At 42.9% G+C, this 14,156-nt stretch overlaps 1 protein-coding gene across 1 annotated transcript in view; it reads left to right on the plus strand.

Moving 5' to 3' along the window:
* SAE1 (SUMO1 activating enzyme subunit 1) overlaps positions 1-14,156 on the plus strand; it is a 74,042-nt gene that overhangs the window by 56,888 nt on the left and 2,998 nt on the right. Inside the window, exon 8 of the mRNA XM_026481974.4 lies at positions 12,267-12,336. Within this exon, the coding sequence (XP_026337759.1) occupies positions 12,267-12,336 (70 nt within the window). The remainder of the gene's footprint in view (positions 1-12,266; positions 12,337-14,156) is intronic.

Consider the following 14,156-nt stretch of genomic DNA (forward strand, 5'->3'; position numbering starts at 1 on the left):
GTATAGCACCAGTGTGTGAAGAAGAAAGAAAGGTGCAGGTTATCTTTTGTCGTAGATGATTTATATTCACATGGCTGAAAATTGAAGGTAATGTAAAATCTATATGCATTGCTCTATACCTTTCACTTTTCACTTTACATTATCTTTGGGGGATATTTCCAGATCAGTACATAGATTCCTCCTTTGTTTCTACTGCTCTGTAGTATTTCAACATTGAACCTGTCCCGTACTGACTCGGGTTGTAGCCAGGCTTTTGTTACCACATAGTGTATGACTTTGTGTGAATCATTTTGTGTGTGCAGTTATAACTGCAGGATCCATTACTAGGAAGGGAGTGGTTAGGTCAGCAGATTGTGATTTTATCATTTGTAGATATTACCCCATTGCCCTCTTCTGATCGCTTACCAGTTTATACCATCAGCAGCAAGGGCATCCCTGTTCCCAGCAGCCTCGCCCTTGGGTCCTGGGATGCCTTTGCCCTAGGTGACCAGTCTTTTGCTCTCGTACTTGGCAGGTTTAGGATTTAATTGGAGAGGTCCAGATGGTGACTGTGTCAGGAATGCCTTTCCAGACAGTTCTGGGATCGTCTCACTCTCTTTCTTTAGGGGCCCGAGTTGGGCCACTTTTTTTTTTTTTTTTTTTTTTTAAGATCTTATTTATTTGAGAGCATGAGGAGGGGAGGGGCAGAGGGAGAGGGACAAGCAGGCTCGATCCCAGGACGCTGGGATCATGACCTGAGCTGAAGTCAGACACCTAACTGACTGAGCCACCCAGGCACCCTCTGTACTGCCACATATAATTGTCACAATAATCCTTTGAGGTGTGTGTTAACTGTTTTATTATTATTATTTCAATTGTTATTATTTTCCCATTAGTTAAAGGAAGACACTAACGCTCAGAAAGATATAATCACTTATCCAAGGTTTTAGTACATAACCAACCAAGATCTCACCCAGGTCTTACCACACTGCTGCCTTGCTTTCTTTTCTTTTTTCTTTTTTTAAAGATTTTATTTATTTATTTGAGAGAGAGAGTGAGCAAGTGAGGGAGAGCACAAGCCAGGGGGAGAGGCAGAGAGAGAAGCAGACTCCCCGCTGAGCAGGGAGCCTGATGCGGGGCTCGATCCCAGGACCCCAGGATCATGACCCAAGCTAAAGGCAAATGCTTTACCAACTGAGCCACCCAGGTGCCCCTTGGTTGCTTTTCAGCAATAAAGTAAATCAGGGTCCCTTCCTTTCTTAGTCCCTACTAAACTACTTGTGTCTGGGAACCTCAGTTAGACCCTACCAACGCCCCGGCAGTTTAGGCCCAGCAGTGGGCCTTGAACCACCTGCCAAGCCATCAGCCAAAAAGAGGCAGCAGTTCACAGGATACGTTTGTAAGTTGGCGCTGTGTGGTCAGGGGCTGATAACACTGCAGGCCGGAATGGGGTCCCTGTCTCCTGCTAACAGCCAGACGAGCGCCTATTGGTGGAGGAAGAACAGTGTGTGAGAAGCAAGTGGTGTCTGCTCTGTGCTTCACGGAGGGAGGAGGGCCTGGGCCACGCACGGCCCCCAGGCATGCCCGGTGCCAGGTGCCAGGTTGTGAGTATGCTGCTTAGTGAACTCATTTGGGTGAAGAACGGCTTGCCTGCGCATTGCAGGCCTTGCCTCCCCAGAAGGAAAGAGCCGTGGCCTAACTAGCTGCTGGCTGGTTTTCACTCCAGTGTTTTCTTTCTCTGCCCACCCTCTTTGCAGAAACCACTTTCCCTTGTCGAGGTCCTCATGCGCTCAGGCGCTTCCGCTCTATTGCCCTTTAAGTAAGAGGTGTTTGGTGGCCTCGTGGAGTGTCTGTGGATAGATAGGTGGAGATAAGGCCTGAGATGGGATCGGGATGCTGGCAAGGAAATGAGCCGCCGTCTGGCAGCTGAGCTCCCCTCACAAATTGCCCGCGGCCAGCTCTGAGCAGGGTGTGCCCACTTGAGCCGAGAAAGCCGTGCACAAGTCTTCATTCCCCTCATCTGTCTGTGATCTCGGACACTGTTCTTTATGTCAGGTTATTTATTCTCTTTCAGAGAGCTTTATTGCTTTTCTGATGCGCTTATCCAGAAAGTGTTAAAAGGAAGAAGGTCACCCACAGTCCCACCATTGAGAAGTGGCCACTGCTAACGTTTCAGGGTTTCCCCTCACAGACTTCTCTATTTACTGTTTATTCATTTTTTTCCTCTTTTTAAATATCAAAATGAGGTCATGCTTAATATATGGTAGCCTTGTTTTTTCAGCATATCATGGGCCTGTTTGCAGCAAAAATACAGATCCATAGCTTCACTTGTGCTTCATGTTTCATTGTTTGATAGGTGGTAATTTGTTTAACCGTTATGTTGGTGGGTATTTAAGTTGTTGATACTTTTTCACTATTATAGACATTTATGATGAACATTCATAATTTGTGTATGTAATATAACTTTTACTGTTTAGTTTTTTTTTAATTTGGTAAAATATACACAATATAAAATGTAGCGTTTTAACCATTCTTTTTTTTTTTTTTTTTTTCCTTTTTTTAAGTAATCTCTATACCTGGTGTGGGGCTCGAATTTACGACCACAAAATTAAGAGTATCATGCTCTACCCCCTGAGCCAGCCAGGCACCCCTATCTATCTATCTATCTATCTATTTATTTATTTATTTATTTATTTATTTATTTTAAGATTTTATTTATTTATTTGACAGAGATAGAGACAGCCAGTGAGAGAGGGAACACAAGCAGGGGGAGTGGGAGAGGAAGAAGCAGGCTCATAGCAGAGGAGCCTGATGTGGGGCTCGATCCCATAACGTCAGGATCACGCCCTGAGCTGAAGGCAGACGCCCAATGACTGCGCCACGCAGGCACCCCTATTTAAACCTTTTTTTTTTTTTTTTAAGATTTATTTATTTATTTTAGAGGGAGAGCACAGGGGGAAGGGCAGAGGGAGAGAGAGGGTCCTGAAGCAGACTCCCTGCTGAGCACAGAGCCCAATGCGGGACTCGATCTCACCACCCGGAGACCATGACCCGAGCTGAAACCAAGAGTTGGCTGCTTAACCGGCTGAACCACCCAGGCACCCCTAAACCATTCTTAAATGGATACTTGAGGGCACCTGGCTGGCTTAGTTGGAGTGTGTAACTCTTGATGTTGGATTGTGTTTGAGCCCCACATCGAGTATAGAGATTACTTAAAAATAAAATCTTTAAAAAAACATGTGCAATTCATTAGCATTGTTTATTCACATTGTTGTGCAGACATTACTACTGTCCATTTCCAGAACTTTTTCATCATCCTAAAGTGAAAATCTTGGGGCGCCTGGGTGGCTCAGTCGTTAAGCGTCTGCCTTCAGCTCAGGGCATTGATCCCAGCGTTCTGGGATCGAGCCCCGCATCAGGCTCCTCTGCTGGGAGCCTGCTTCTTCCTCTCCCACTCCCCCTGCTTGTGTTCCCTCTCTCGCTGGCTGTCTCTATCACCGTCAAATAAATGAATAAAATCTTTAAAAAAATAAAAATAAATAAAGTGAAAATCTTTGTTCATTAAATATTAACTTCCCATTCTGCCTTCCCCCAGCCTCTGGTAACCTCTGTTCTGTTTTCTATCTCTATGAATTTAATTATTCTAGGTATTTCGTTTAAGAAGAATCCTACCATATTTATCTTTTGGTAAAGTTACTGTTTTTTAAATTACAGAAATAGTATGCGTGTTATGGAAAAATCTGCTATAGTACAGAGTAAATTTAGAGATGAAAATGAAAATCACTCATAATTCCATTACCCCAGGAAAACCACTGACCCTTTGGTATTATATCTTATTACACATTTTCTGTCTTAGCATATATAAAATCAACAAAATCCTTTGTAGATTTTCTTTTCTTTTTTAAGATTTTTTATTTGTTTATTTGAGAGCGAGAGACAGAGAGAGCAACCGAGAGCACAAGCAGGGAGGAGAGGGAGAAGCAGGCTCACTGTGGAGCAGGGAACCTGATGCGGGGCTCGATCCCAGGACCCCGAGATCATGACCCGAGCCAAAGGCAGACTAAGCTACCCAGGCGCCCCTCCTTTGTAGATTTTCTTAAAAGACCCATAAAATTAATTGTTCACAAGGGGTGGTGGGAGAAGGTGCCATCTTTTTAGGAAGCAGTTTGGAAATATTTATCAGGGGTCATTACAGTGTTCTCTCTTGGGCCCAGTCATTCTCCTTGATAATGAGAATATACCGTGAAGAAATAATGTGAGCAAGTATTTATGTACAGAAGATATTCACGGGGCTCAGTCAGTTAAGCGTCTGACTCTTGATCTCAGCTCAGGTCTTCACCTCAGGATCGTGAGTTTGAGCTCTGCATTGGGCTCCCTGCTGGTGTGGAGCTAAATAAATAAATAAGATATTAATTATCATATTTAAAAGCGAAATTGGAAAGGCATTGAAGAGTTAATGACCCAGTACAATGCACAGCTTGAAAATTATGTTTATTTTGAAAAATGCCAAGCATACAGAAAAATGAAAAGAATCATTCAGTTGTTCGTATTTTGCTTTCTGTTTTGCGGGGAGGGGCCTACTGATGACATGGTGCTTAAGGAGGCATCCAAGTTCATCGGCTGCATTTGGTTCTGTGTCTCTTTTAATCTAGGAGTTGGCAGACTGTGGCCTGCCACCTGTTTTTGTAAATAAAGTTTTATTCCACACCTACTCATTTATGTATTATCTGTGACAGCTTTTGTAGAGTTTTTACAACTCTCTAACAGCAGACTTAAAGAGTTTAAACAGGGACCATATGGTGCATAAAGCCAAAAAAATTTACTTTTTCAGTTACTTTACAGAGAAAGTTTTCCAACTCCTGATCTAGAACAGTTTACCACTTTTTTTTTTTTTTGAAGAGTCAGGGCCAGTTAAATTATAGAATATCCTGTATTCTGGATTCATCTGATTGTTTCTTCAGCTGGCACTTGTTATTATTTAGACTCGTTTCCTCAATGGTATTTTAAAAAGAAATTCGTATATAGTAGGGGAGCCTGACTGGCTCAGTTGGAAGAACATATGACTCTTCATCTCGGGGTCATGAGTTTGAGCCCCACTTTGGGTGTGTAGAGATGATGTACATACATACACACATACTTATATACATAAGAGATGACATAAATTTTTTAAAATAATAATAAAATCTTTTTTAAAGAATTTATATACAGGGGTGCCTGAGTGGCTCAGTCAGTTAAGTGTCTGCCTTCCACTGAGGTCATGATCTCAGGGTTCTGGGATTGAGTCCCGTGTCAGTGGGGAGTCTGCTTCTCTCTCTCTCTCAATTAATTAAAGAAAATCTTTTTAAAAAATTTATATATAGTAAAATTTATTCATTTTCATTCTGTGAGTTATATGTGCGTTTGGGGTTGTTTGTTGTTTTTTAAAGATTTTCTTTTTCTTTTTTTTTTTTTTTTTTTTTAAGATTTTATTTATTTGACAGAGAGAGAGACAGCCAGCGAGAGAGGGAACACAAGCAGGGGGAGTGGAAGAGGAAGAAGCAGGCTCTCAGCAGAGCAGGAGCCTGATGTGGGGCTTAATCCCAGGACTCTGGGATCATGCCCTGGGCCGAACGCAGATGCTTAACGACTGAGCCACCCAGACGCCCCTAAAGATTTTCTTTATTTAAGAGAGAGCGAGAACGAGCAGGGGGGAGAGGCAGAGGGAGAAGCAGCTTCCCCGAAGAGCAAGGAGCGCAATGTGGGGCTTGATCCCAGGGCCGTGGGATCATGACCTGAGCCAAAGGCAGACAATTAACCGACTGACGCACCCAGGTGTCCTGGGGTTGGTTTTTTTTAATTGGGTTATTTCTCTTGTTGAATTTTAAGAATTATTTTTTTAAATTTTATTTATGTAAGTTTTGTTAGTTAACTTCTAGTGCAATATTAGTTTCTGGAGTAGAATTCAGTGATTCATCACATACATACAACATGTAGGGCCCATTACAACTGCCCTATTTAATACCCATCACCCATCTAGCCCATCCCCCGCCCACCTCCCTCAATTTGTTGTCTCTCACTAAGAGGCACTTTTGGTGGGGCACCTGGGTGGCTCAGATGGTTGGGCGTCTGCCTTTGGCTCAGGTCTTGATCCCAGAGTTCTGGGATTGAGCCCTACGTCAGGCTCCCAGCTCTGCTGGGAGTCTGCATCTGCTTCTCCTCCTGCTTGTGCTCTCTCTGTCTGTCTCTCTCAAATGAATAAATAAATAATCTTAAAAAATAAAATCACTTATGGCTTGTTTCCCTCTCTGCTTTTTTTCTTTTCCCCTTCACATATGTTCATCTGTTTTCTTTCTTAAATTCAGTGTATGAGTGAGGTCATACGGTGTTTGTCTTTCTCTGGTGACTTATTTCACTTACCAGAATATACTCTAGCTCCATGCACATCATTGCATATGGCAAGATTTCATTTTGATGGCTGAATAATATTCCATTACACGCATACACACACCCACACACACCCACATCTTCTTTACCCATCACCTGTTGATGGGCACTTGGGCCCTTTCCATAGTTAGGCTATCGTTGATAATGCTGCTATATGCATTGGGGTGCATGTACCCCTTCAAATCTGTACTTTTGTATCCTTTGGGTAAAAAGCTAGTAGCACAAATGCTAGATCATAGGGTGGCTCTATTTTTAACTTTTTGAGGAACCTCCAAACGGTCCTCCAGAGTGGCTGCACCAGTTTGCATTCCCACCAACAGGGCAAGAAGGTTCCCCTTTCTTTACATCCTCACCAACACCTGTTGTTTCTTCTTTTGTTAATTTTAGCCATCTGACTGGTGGGAGGTGGTATCTCATCGTGGTTTTGATTTGTATTTCCCTAATGATGAGTGATGTTGAGCATCTTTCCATGTGTCAGTTAGCCATCTGGATGTCTTTGGAAAAGTGTCTGTTCATGTCTTCTGCCCATTTCTTAACTGGATTCTTTGTTTTTGGGGTGTTGAGTTTGGTAAGTTCTTTATAGATTTTGGATACTAACCCTGTATCAGATAGGTTGTTTACAAACATCTTCTCCCATTCCGTAGGCTGCCTTTTAGTTTTGTTGTTTCCTTCGCTGTGCAGAAGCTTTTTATCTTGATGGAGTCCCAGTAATTCATTTTTGCTTTTGTTTCCCTTGCCTCCGGCGACATACCTGGTAAGAAGTGCTGTGTCTGAGGTCAGAGAGGTTTCTGCCTGTGTTCTCCTCTAGGGTTTTCATGATTTCCTGTCTCTCATTTAGGCCTTTCGTCCATTTTGAATTTATTTTTGTGTATGGTATTAGAAAGTGGTCCAGGAGCACCTCGTAGCTCAGTCTGTTAAGCGTCTTTCTGCCTCTGGCTCGGGTTGTGATCCCAAGGTCCTGGGATGGAGCCCTGCATCGGGCTCCCTGCTCAGCGGGGAGTCTGCTTCTCCCTCTCCCTATGCTCTTCCCCCCCCCCACCCCGCCGGCTTGTGCGTGCTCTGTCTCAGGCTCTCTCTCTCTCTCTCTCAAATAAATAAAATCTTTTAAAAAAAAAGTTCCATGAATTCAGAGTGCCTGGCTTGCTCCATCGGTAGAGCATGCGATTCTTGACCTCAGGGTTATAAGTTCAAGCCCCACGTTGGGTGTAGAGATTACTTAAAAAAAAAAAGAAAGAAAGAAAGATTCTTGGGATGCTTGAGTGGCTCAGTCACTTAAGTGTCCTACTGTTGATTTCGGGTCATGGCATGATCTCAGGGTTGTGAGATCGAGCTGCTTCGGGCTCCACGCTGGGTGTGGAACCTGCTTAAGAGAGTCTGTGTTCTTTCACTTAGCTTAATTCACTTGAAATTCATCCATGTTGGGGCGCCTGAGTGGCACAGCGGTTAAGCGTCTGCCTTAGGCTCAGGGCGTGATCCCGGCGTTCTGGGATCGAGCCCCATATCAGGGTCCTCTGCTGTGAGCCTGCTTCTTCCTCTCCCACTCCCCCTGCTTGTGTGCCCTCTCTCACTGGCTGTTTCTATCTCTGTCAAAAAAAATAAATAAAATCTTTAAAAAAAAAAATTTCATCCATGTTATATGCTTGGATAGCTCATTTCTTTTTATTGCTGAGCAGTAGTCCTACTGTATGGATACACCAGTTTGTTCACCAGAGGAAGGGCATTTGAGTTGTTCCCAGTTTTGGGCAGTTAAAGATTAAAGCCACTGTAAACATTCACATGTTTTTGTATGAGCATAAGATTTTATTTCTCTTGGGTGTGTATACCTAAGAGCGGATTTAATGATTCATATGGTAATTCTATGTTTAACATTTTGAGGAATTGCCAGACTGTCTTCCACAACAGCCACACCACTTTACCAGTTACTAGCACTTTGTGTGGTTTCTAGTTTCTCCACATCCTTACCAACAAATGTTATTGTCTGTTAATTTAACTTTAGTGGGTAATAAATTATATTCCAGTGTTGTTTTGATTTGCATTCTTTAATGACTAATGACGTAGAGCTTCTCTTCATGTATTTACCAGCCATTTGTATATGGTCTTTATCAAAATGTCTATTCAAATCATTTGTCCAATTTTTACTTGGTTTATCTTTTTATTGTTAATCATAAGAGTTCTCTATAGAGGGGTGCCTGGGTGGTTCAGTCGGTTAGGCATCTGTCTTTAGCTCGGTTCACGATCCCAGGGTCCTGGGATAATTCCCACATTGGGCTCCCTGCTCAGTGGGGAGTCTGCTTCTCTCTCTGCTCCTCCCCCCTGCTCATGCTCGCTCTCACTGTTGCTCTATCTCGCTGTCAAATAAATACTCTTTTTTTTTTTTTTTAAAGATTTTATTTATTTGACCAACAGTGACAGCGAGAGAGGGAATACAAGCAGGGGGAGTGGGAGAGGGAGAAGCAGGCTTCCCGCTGAGCAGGGAGCCCGATGCAGGACTCGATCCCAGGGCCCTGAGATCATGACCTGAGCCAAAGGCAGACGCTTCATGACTGAGCCACCCAGGCGCCCCATAAATAAATACTCTTAAAAGAGTTATCTATAGAGTCTGAATACAAGTCGTTCATCAGATACATGATTCATAAAATTTTTCTCCTATTCCATGGGTTGTCTTTCCCTCTCTTTGAAGTGAGAAGTATCCTTTTAATTTTTATGAAATACGGTTTATCTGGTTTTTTTTCTTTTTCACAAAAGAACGTGCTTTTCCTATGATAGTATTTAAGAAATCATTGCCTAATCCAAGGTCATGAAGCGTTACTGCTCTGTTTTGTAGTTTTAGCTATTACATTTAGATCTGTGAGCCATTTTTGAGTCAGCTTTTGTGCATGGCGTGAGGTAAGGGGTTCAGCTTAATTCTTCTGCATGTGGAGACCCAGTTGTCCAGTACTGGTTGTTAAAAAGAGACTTTGTTCATTGAATGGTCTTGTCCCCCTTGTCAAAAATCAACTGACCAGTATTTCTTTAGTTCTGGATTCTCATTTCTGTTTCACTGATACGTATGTCTGTCCATATGGATACGAGTACCGCAGTATCTTGATTACTTTTGTAGCAGTAGTAGTAAGTTGTAAAATTGGGACATGTGAGTTGTTCAACTTTGTTCTTTCTCAAGATTCTTTTGACTAGTCTGGGTCTCTTGCATTCTCAAATGAATTTTTAGGATGTAGAAATTTGCATTTCTACAAAAAAAGGCAGCTAGAATTTTTATTGAGATTGTGCCAAATACATAGTTTAAATTTGGGGAGTATTGCCACCTTAACAATGTTAAGTGTTCTGATCCATGAACATGGGATATCTTTCCATTTATTTACATCTTTTTTTTCAACAATGTTTTGTAGTCTACAGAATATTAGGTTTGCATAGCTTTTGTTTAATTATTCCTAAATATTTTATTCTTTTGGGTGGTATTGTAAATGGAGGTCTTAATTTCGTTTTCAGAATGTTCATTGCTAATGTATAGAAATATAATTAATTTTTGTATATTAATCTTGTCTCCTGCAGCCTTGCTGAATAAATTTAATAGTTCACATAATTTTTCTATGGATTCCTTAGTATTTTCTATATACTGATACTGATTCATGTTATCTGTGAATATGTATTACTTCTTCCTTTCCAATCTGGCAGTCTCGTCTATTTTTCCTTCCTTAATTGCTTTGGGTGGAACCCCTAGTACAAGTCAAATAGAAGTAGTGAGAGCAGGAGTGCCTGGGTGGCACAGCAGTTAAGCGTCTGCCTTCGGCTCAGGGCATGATCCCAGCGTTATGGGATCGAGCCCCACATCAGGCTCTTCCACTATGAGTCTGCTTCTTCCTCTCCCACTCCCCCTGCCTGTGTTCCCTCTCTCTCTGGCTGTCTCTATCTCTGTCAAATAAATAAATAAAATCTTTAAAAAAAAAAAAAAAAGAAGTAGGAGGAAGAAAAGGAGAATTTGAAGCCTGTAAATATAAACCCCTCGTTTAAAAAAAAAAAAAAAAAAAGAAGTAGTGAGAGCAGACATCCTTGTCTTATTCCTGATCTTAGGAAGAAAGCCTTTTCAGTCTTTCACCATTAAGTATGATGCTAGCCATGGATTTTTCATAGATGCCCTTTATCAGGTTGAAGAAATTTCCCTCTATTCCCAGTTTGTTGAGTGTTTTTATCATGAAGAGGTGCTATATTTTATCACATGCTTTTTTTTTTCCCCCTCTGTCAGTTGAGATCATGTGTTTATGGTCCCTTTATTTGGTCAATATGGCAATACTACACTGATTGATTTTTTTCAGATATTACACCAACCTTGCATTCGTGGTTGTAAATCCCATTTAGTGCTGGTTAGGTTCTCTAGAATATTGTTGAGATAATATACTTTTTATGCAAAAAAAGCGGAATATTAAATTGTACAGTATGACGGCACAGAATATAGGTGTGTTTTGTTTAAAGGGAAAGTATTTCTACACTTGATTATCTTTGAGTAGTGGGATTAGGAGTGACTAGTTTTTTCTTTGGTATAGTTCTCTGTTATATAGTTCTGTAAAGGACCTGAATGATCCAGAGGAAAAGTTCCCTCTGTGGTTGCACAGAGGGGAATGCTGGTGCCGCTAGGGTGTGAGGAGATGGGCATCTTCACACACAGTTGGTGGGAGTAGAAATGGCAAAGCTTTTCTGGAGGGCATTTTGGTACAGTGTGTCAGGATGCAGAAGTTCTGTATTTAGGAATTTGCCATAAGGAATTATTGGACACTGGGGCGCCTGGGTGGCTCAGCCGGTGAAGCATCTGCCTTCAGCTCAGGTCATGATCCCAGGGTCCTGGGATCAAGCTCCACATCAGGCTCCCTGCTCAGCGGAGAGCCTGCTTCTCCCTCTGCCTGCTGCTCCCCCTGCTCGTGTGCTTTCTCTTTCTCTGTCAAATAAATAAAACCTTTTTGTAAAAAAAAGGAATTATTGGACACCTATGCCAAGATGTATGTTTGCAATGTTGAACAGCTTAAATATCCATCAATAGGGTAAAGAGCAGAGTGAATAATGGTTAATATTACTTGGGTTTTAAATTATATATGTTTAGATATGTGCACTTTTAAAAATTAGGAAGGATGTGTACCACACTGGAAAGATTGGAGGTAGTCTTCCCGTGGTAGGGTTCCTTAGGGAAGCCTACCCTTTAACTTCTCTGTGTTCCACTTTGCTCATTTAAAAAATAGCTTCGTGTTCAGGGCTGGAAACTGGCAGAGCTCACTTCCTCTGGGGAGGTGGTGGAAGAGTGTTATACTGCCCAGGAGTGGTGATTTGGAGGGGCAGGTAACACTATTAGCTAAGATTTGTCCTCTGGATGCCCCATCTTGGCCTACAAGGGTTGGTATCTCTGTGAGTAGCAGAGACTTTCTGCCCCCATACTTCATTTCAGGCCCCAGATTTCCCGTCCCTCCTACATGTTAACACAGGCCTTCTCCCTGACATTTGTCTGGGAATAGCAGATAGAACCCACTGCCCAATGTGGGTAAGAAGAGAATTGCGAGAATGTGACCGGGGCACTGAAACATCTGATATTTGTTGGACCTTATTTTTAGGAAGCACAGATATAGTCTTTCCTTTAACTTAAACAAAAAAAATGTTGTGAAACAATTCCTGCCTGCCTTGCAAGGTTCAGAGGTCTTTCCCAGCTAACCTTCTGGAGCAGATTTCATTTTCACGCCTAGGTGCCAGCATTAGCATTGCTATCGGAATTGACTCCTCCTGGTAGGAGAGGTTTTCATTCAGGCAAGCCCACTGCTGACCTTTGTCAGATGTCCTCCCAGCCTTCCTCTTCCACGGGGCTCCATTTCATTTGTCTTCTCTTCTAGGTACTGCTTCTCCGAGATGGCCCCGGTGTGTGCGGTGGTTGGAGGGATCCTGGCCCAGGAAATTGTGAAGGTAAAGAGTCCCTTTGAAGCAGAAGATCGCTGATCCACCATGGCCTTGTCAGTGTGCCAACTGAGAGAACCCATGGCTACTTTAGAGAGCTGCCTGGTTTCTTTGACCCCATTCATCCTCATTTCATGCCCTGCTTTTTTCCTTTCTTCACTTTTCCACCTCATCCTGTTCTCTCCAGCCTGTCCAAATGAGCATACGGCCGGTGATCTTTGAGTGTCTAGTCTGTGCTAAACCCAGAGCTGGGCATAACATCCCTCAGGTACTGTCTGCAGACTCTCCCCTAAACTATACTGATGAGTTACGTGGTGCTTATGGTACTTGCCATGTATTCTGCTTCTCACAGCTCTACGAAATGGATACTCTCATGATCTCCATTTAAAGTGGGGGAGACTGAGGCCCAGAGATGGGATCCAGAACCTGTGCTCTTGACTTCTACTTGGTGCAGTTTTTCTCTGTCCATGACCATGGCATCAGAACTTCGTCTTGTTAATGCACACACCAAGGGTGTGTGTTCCAAAGGGGGCGCTCAGTACCAGTGGAGCGCGTGTACTGTCCCAGAAGCCCCATAAGGCTCCATAGTGAGTGACCTGTGACCACATTAGGTTTGGTGTCATTGTCCCTCTCAGAAGGGAAGTATTTCACTTGGGGTCACGTAGCCAGTAACTAGCACAGCCAGTCTTTTGAGTCTCTTCTGGAACATTTTGGTTGTCAGCATTATAGCATGTCCCCAAATACTTTCTTTGCGACTTTGATATTTGCCCAAAGACATTCAATCTGCCTTTTGTAGGTTCTCAGCTGCTTCCATAGATTTACAATGATGTTTTGTTCCTTTCTTTCAGAAATTCTTTTTTTTTTTCTTTAAAATCTTATTTGAGAGAGAGAGAGAGAGCACGAGAGGGTAGAGGGTCAGAGGGAGAAGCAGACTCCCTGCTGAGCTGAGAGCCCAATGTGGGACTCGGTCCTAGGACTCCAGGATCATGACCTGAGCCGAAGGCAGTCACTTAACCAACTGAGCCACCCAGGTGCCCCTGTCCTTTTCTTTCATGGAGCCGAGTCATGCCTAGTTAAAGATTTCCTGTGCTTGTTTACATGATGTGTTTGAGCTTAAGGGGACCATTTGGAGATCCAGCTCTCACTACTTTGTCTTGAAGTCCGTAAATTTGCTCTGGAGACATTTGACTCAATTTGATAGTCCTCCCATCTTTAAGACTTTTTTTTTCTTTCTTTTTTTTTTTTTCCTCTCTCTTCCCTGATCCTTTTCTCTGGACCAAGTTCTTTCCCTAAATCCAACATTCTATGTCATAGGGAGTAGGACGAGCCCCAGGGAGATTCAGAGGAAGAAGAAGAGTAGGGATATGATGGCCACACCTATTTCCTTGCTCACGCCTTCTGCTTAGTTCAGACTGCTATGAAAATTGTAGCTTATATGCCCAGTCTGCGAAGTCAGTTGTGGTTGCCCGGAAGACTGTGTTGAGAAGGATTCTGAGGCCGCCTATGGACAGACTCAGGAGGAAGGAGCACACTGATGGGAGAATCGCAAGGGAACATACTCGTTTTTACAGCCTACAGTGACAACAGCAGTAACATCATTTATTGAAATGCTTACCCTGTACTCTTCACAAGGATGCACTCGTCTTTTCCTCACAACAGCCCTGTGAGGTAGGACTTTTGTGAGCACCCCTGATACATAAGGAGGAGCCGAGGTGCAGAGAAGTGGTAGAGCCAGGACTTGAGCCCAGGCAGTCTGGTCTCTGAGCCTGTGCCCTTCACCACTTGGCCCTTGTGCTTCAGGTGCTGTCTGCATGGACCCGGGCGCTGTC

Source organism: Ursus arctos, unplaced genomic scaffold (genome assembly GCF_023065955.2).
Source record: "Ursus arctos isolate Adak ecotype North America unplaced genomic scaffold, UrsArc2.0 scaffold_19, whole genome shotgun sequence".
NCBI classification, from domain to species: domain Eukaryota; kingdom Metazoa; phylum Chordata; class Mammalia; order Carnivora; family Ursidae; genus Ursus; species Ursus arctos.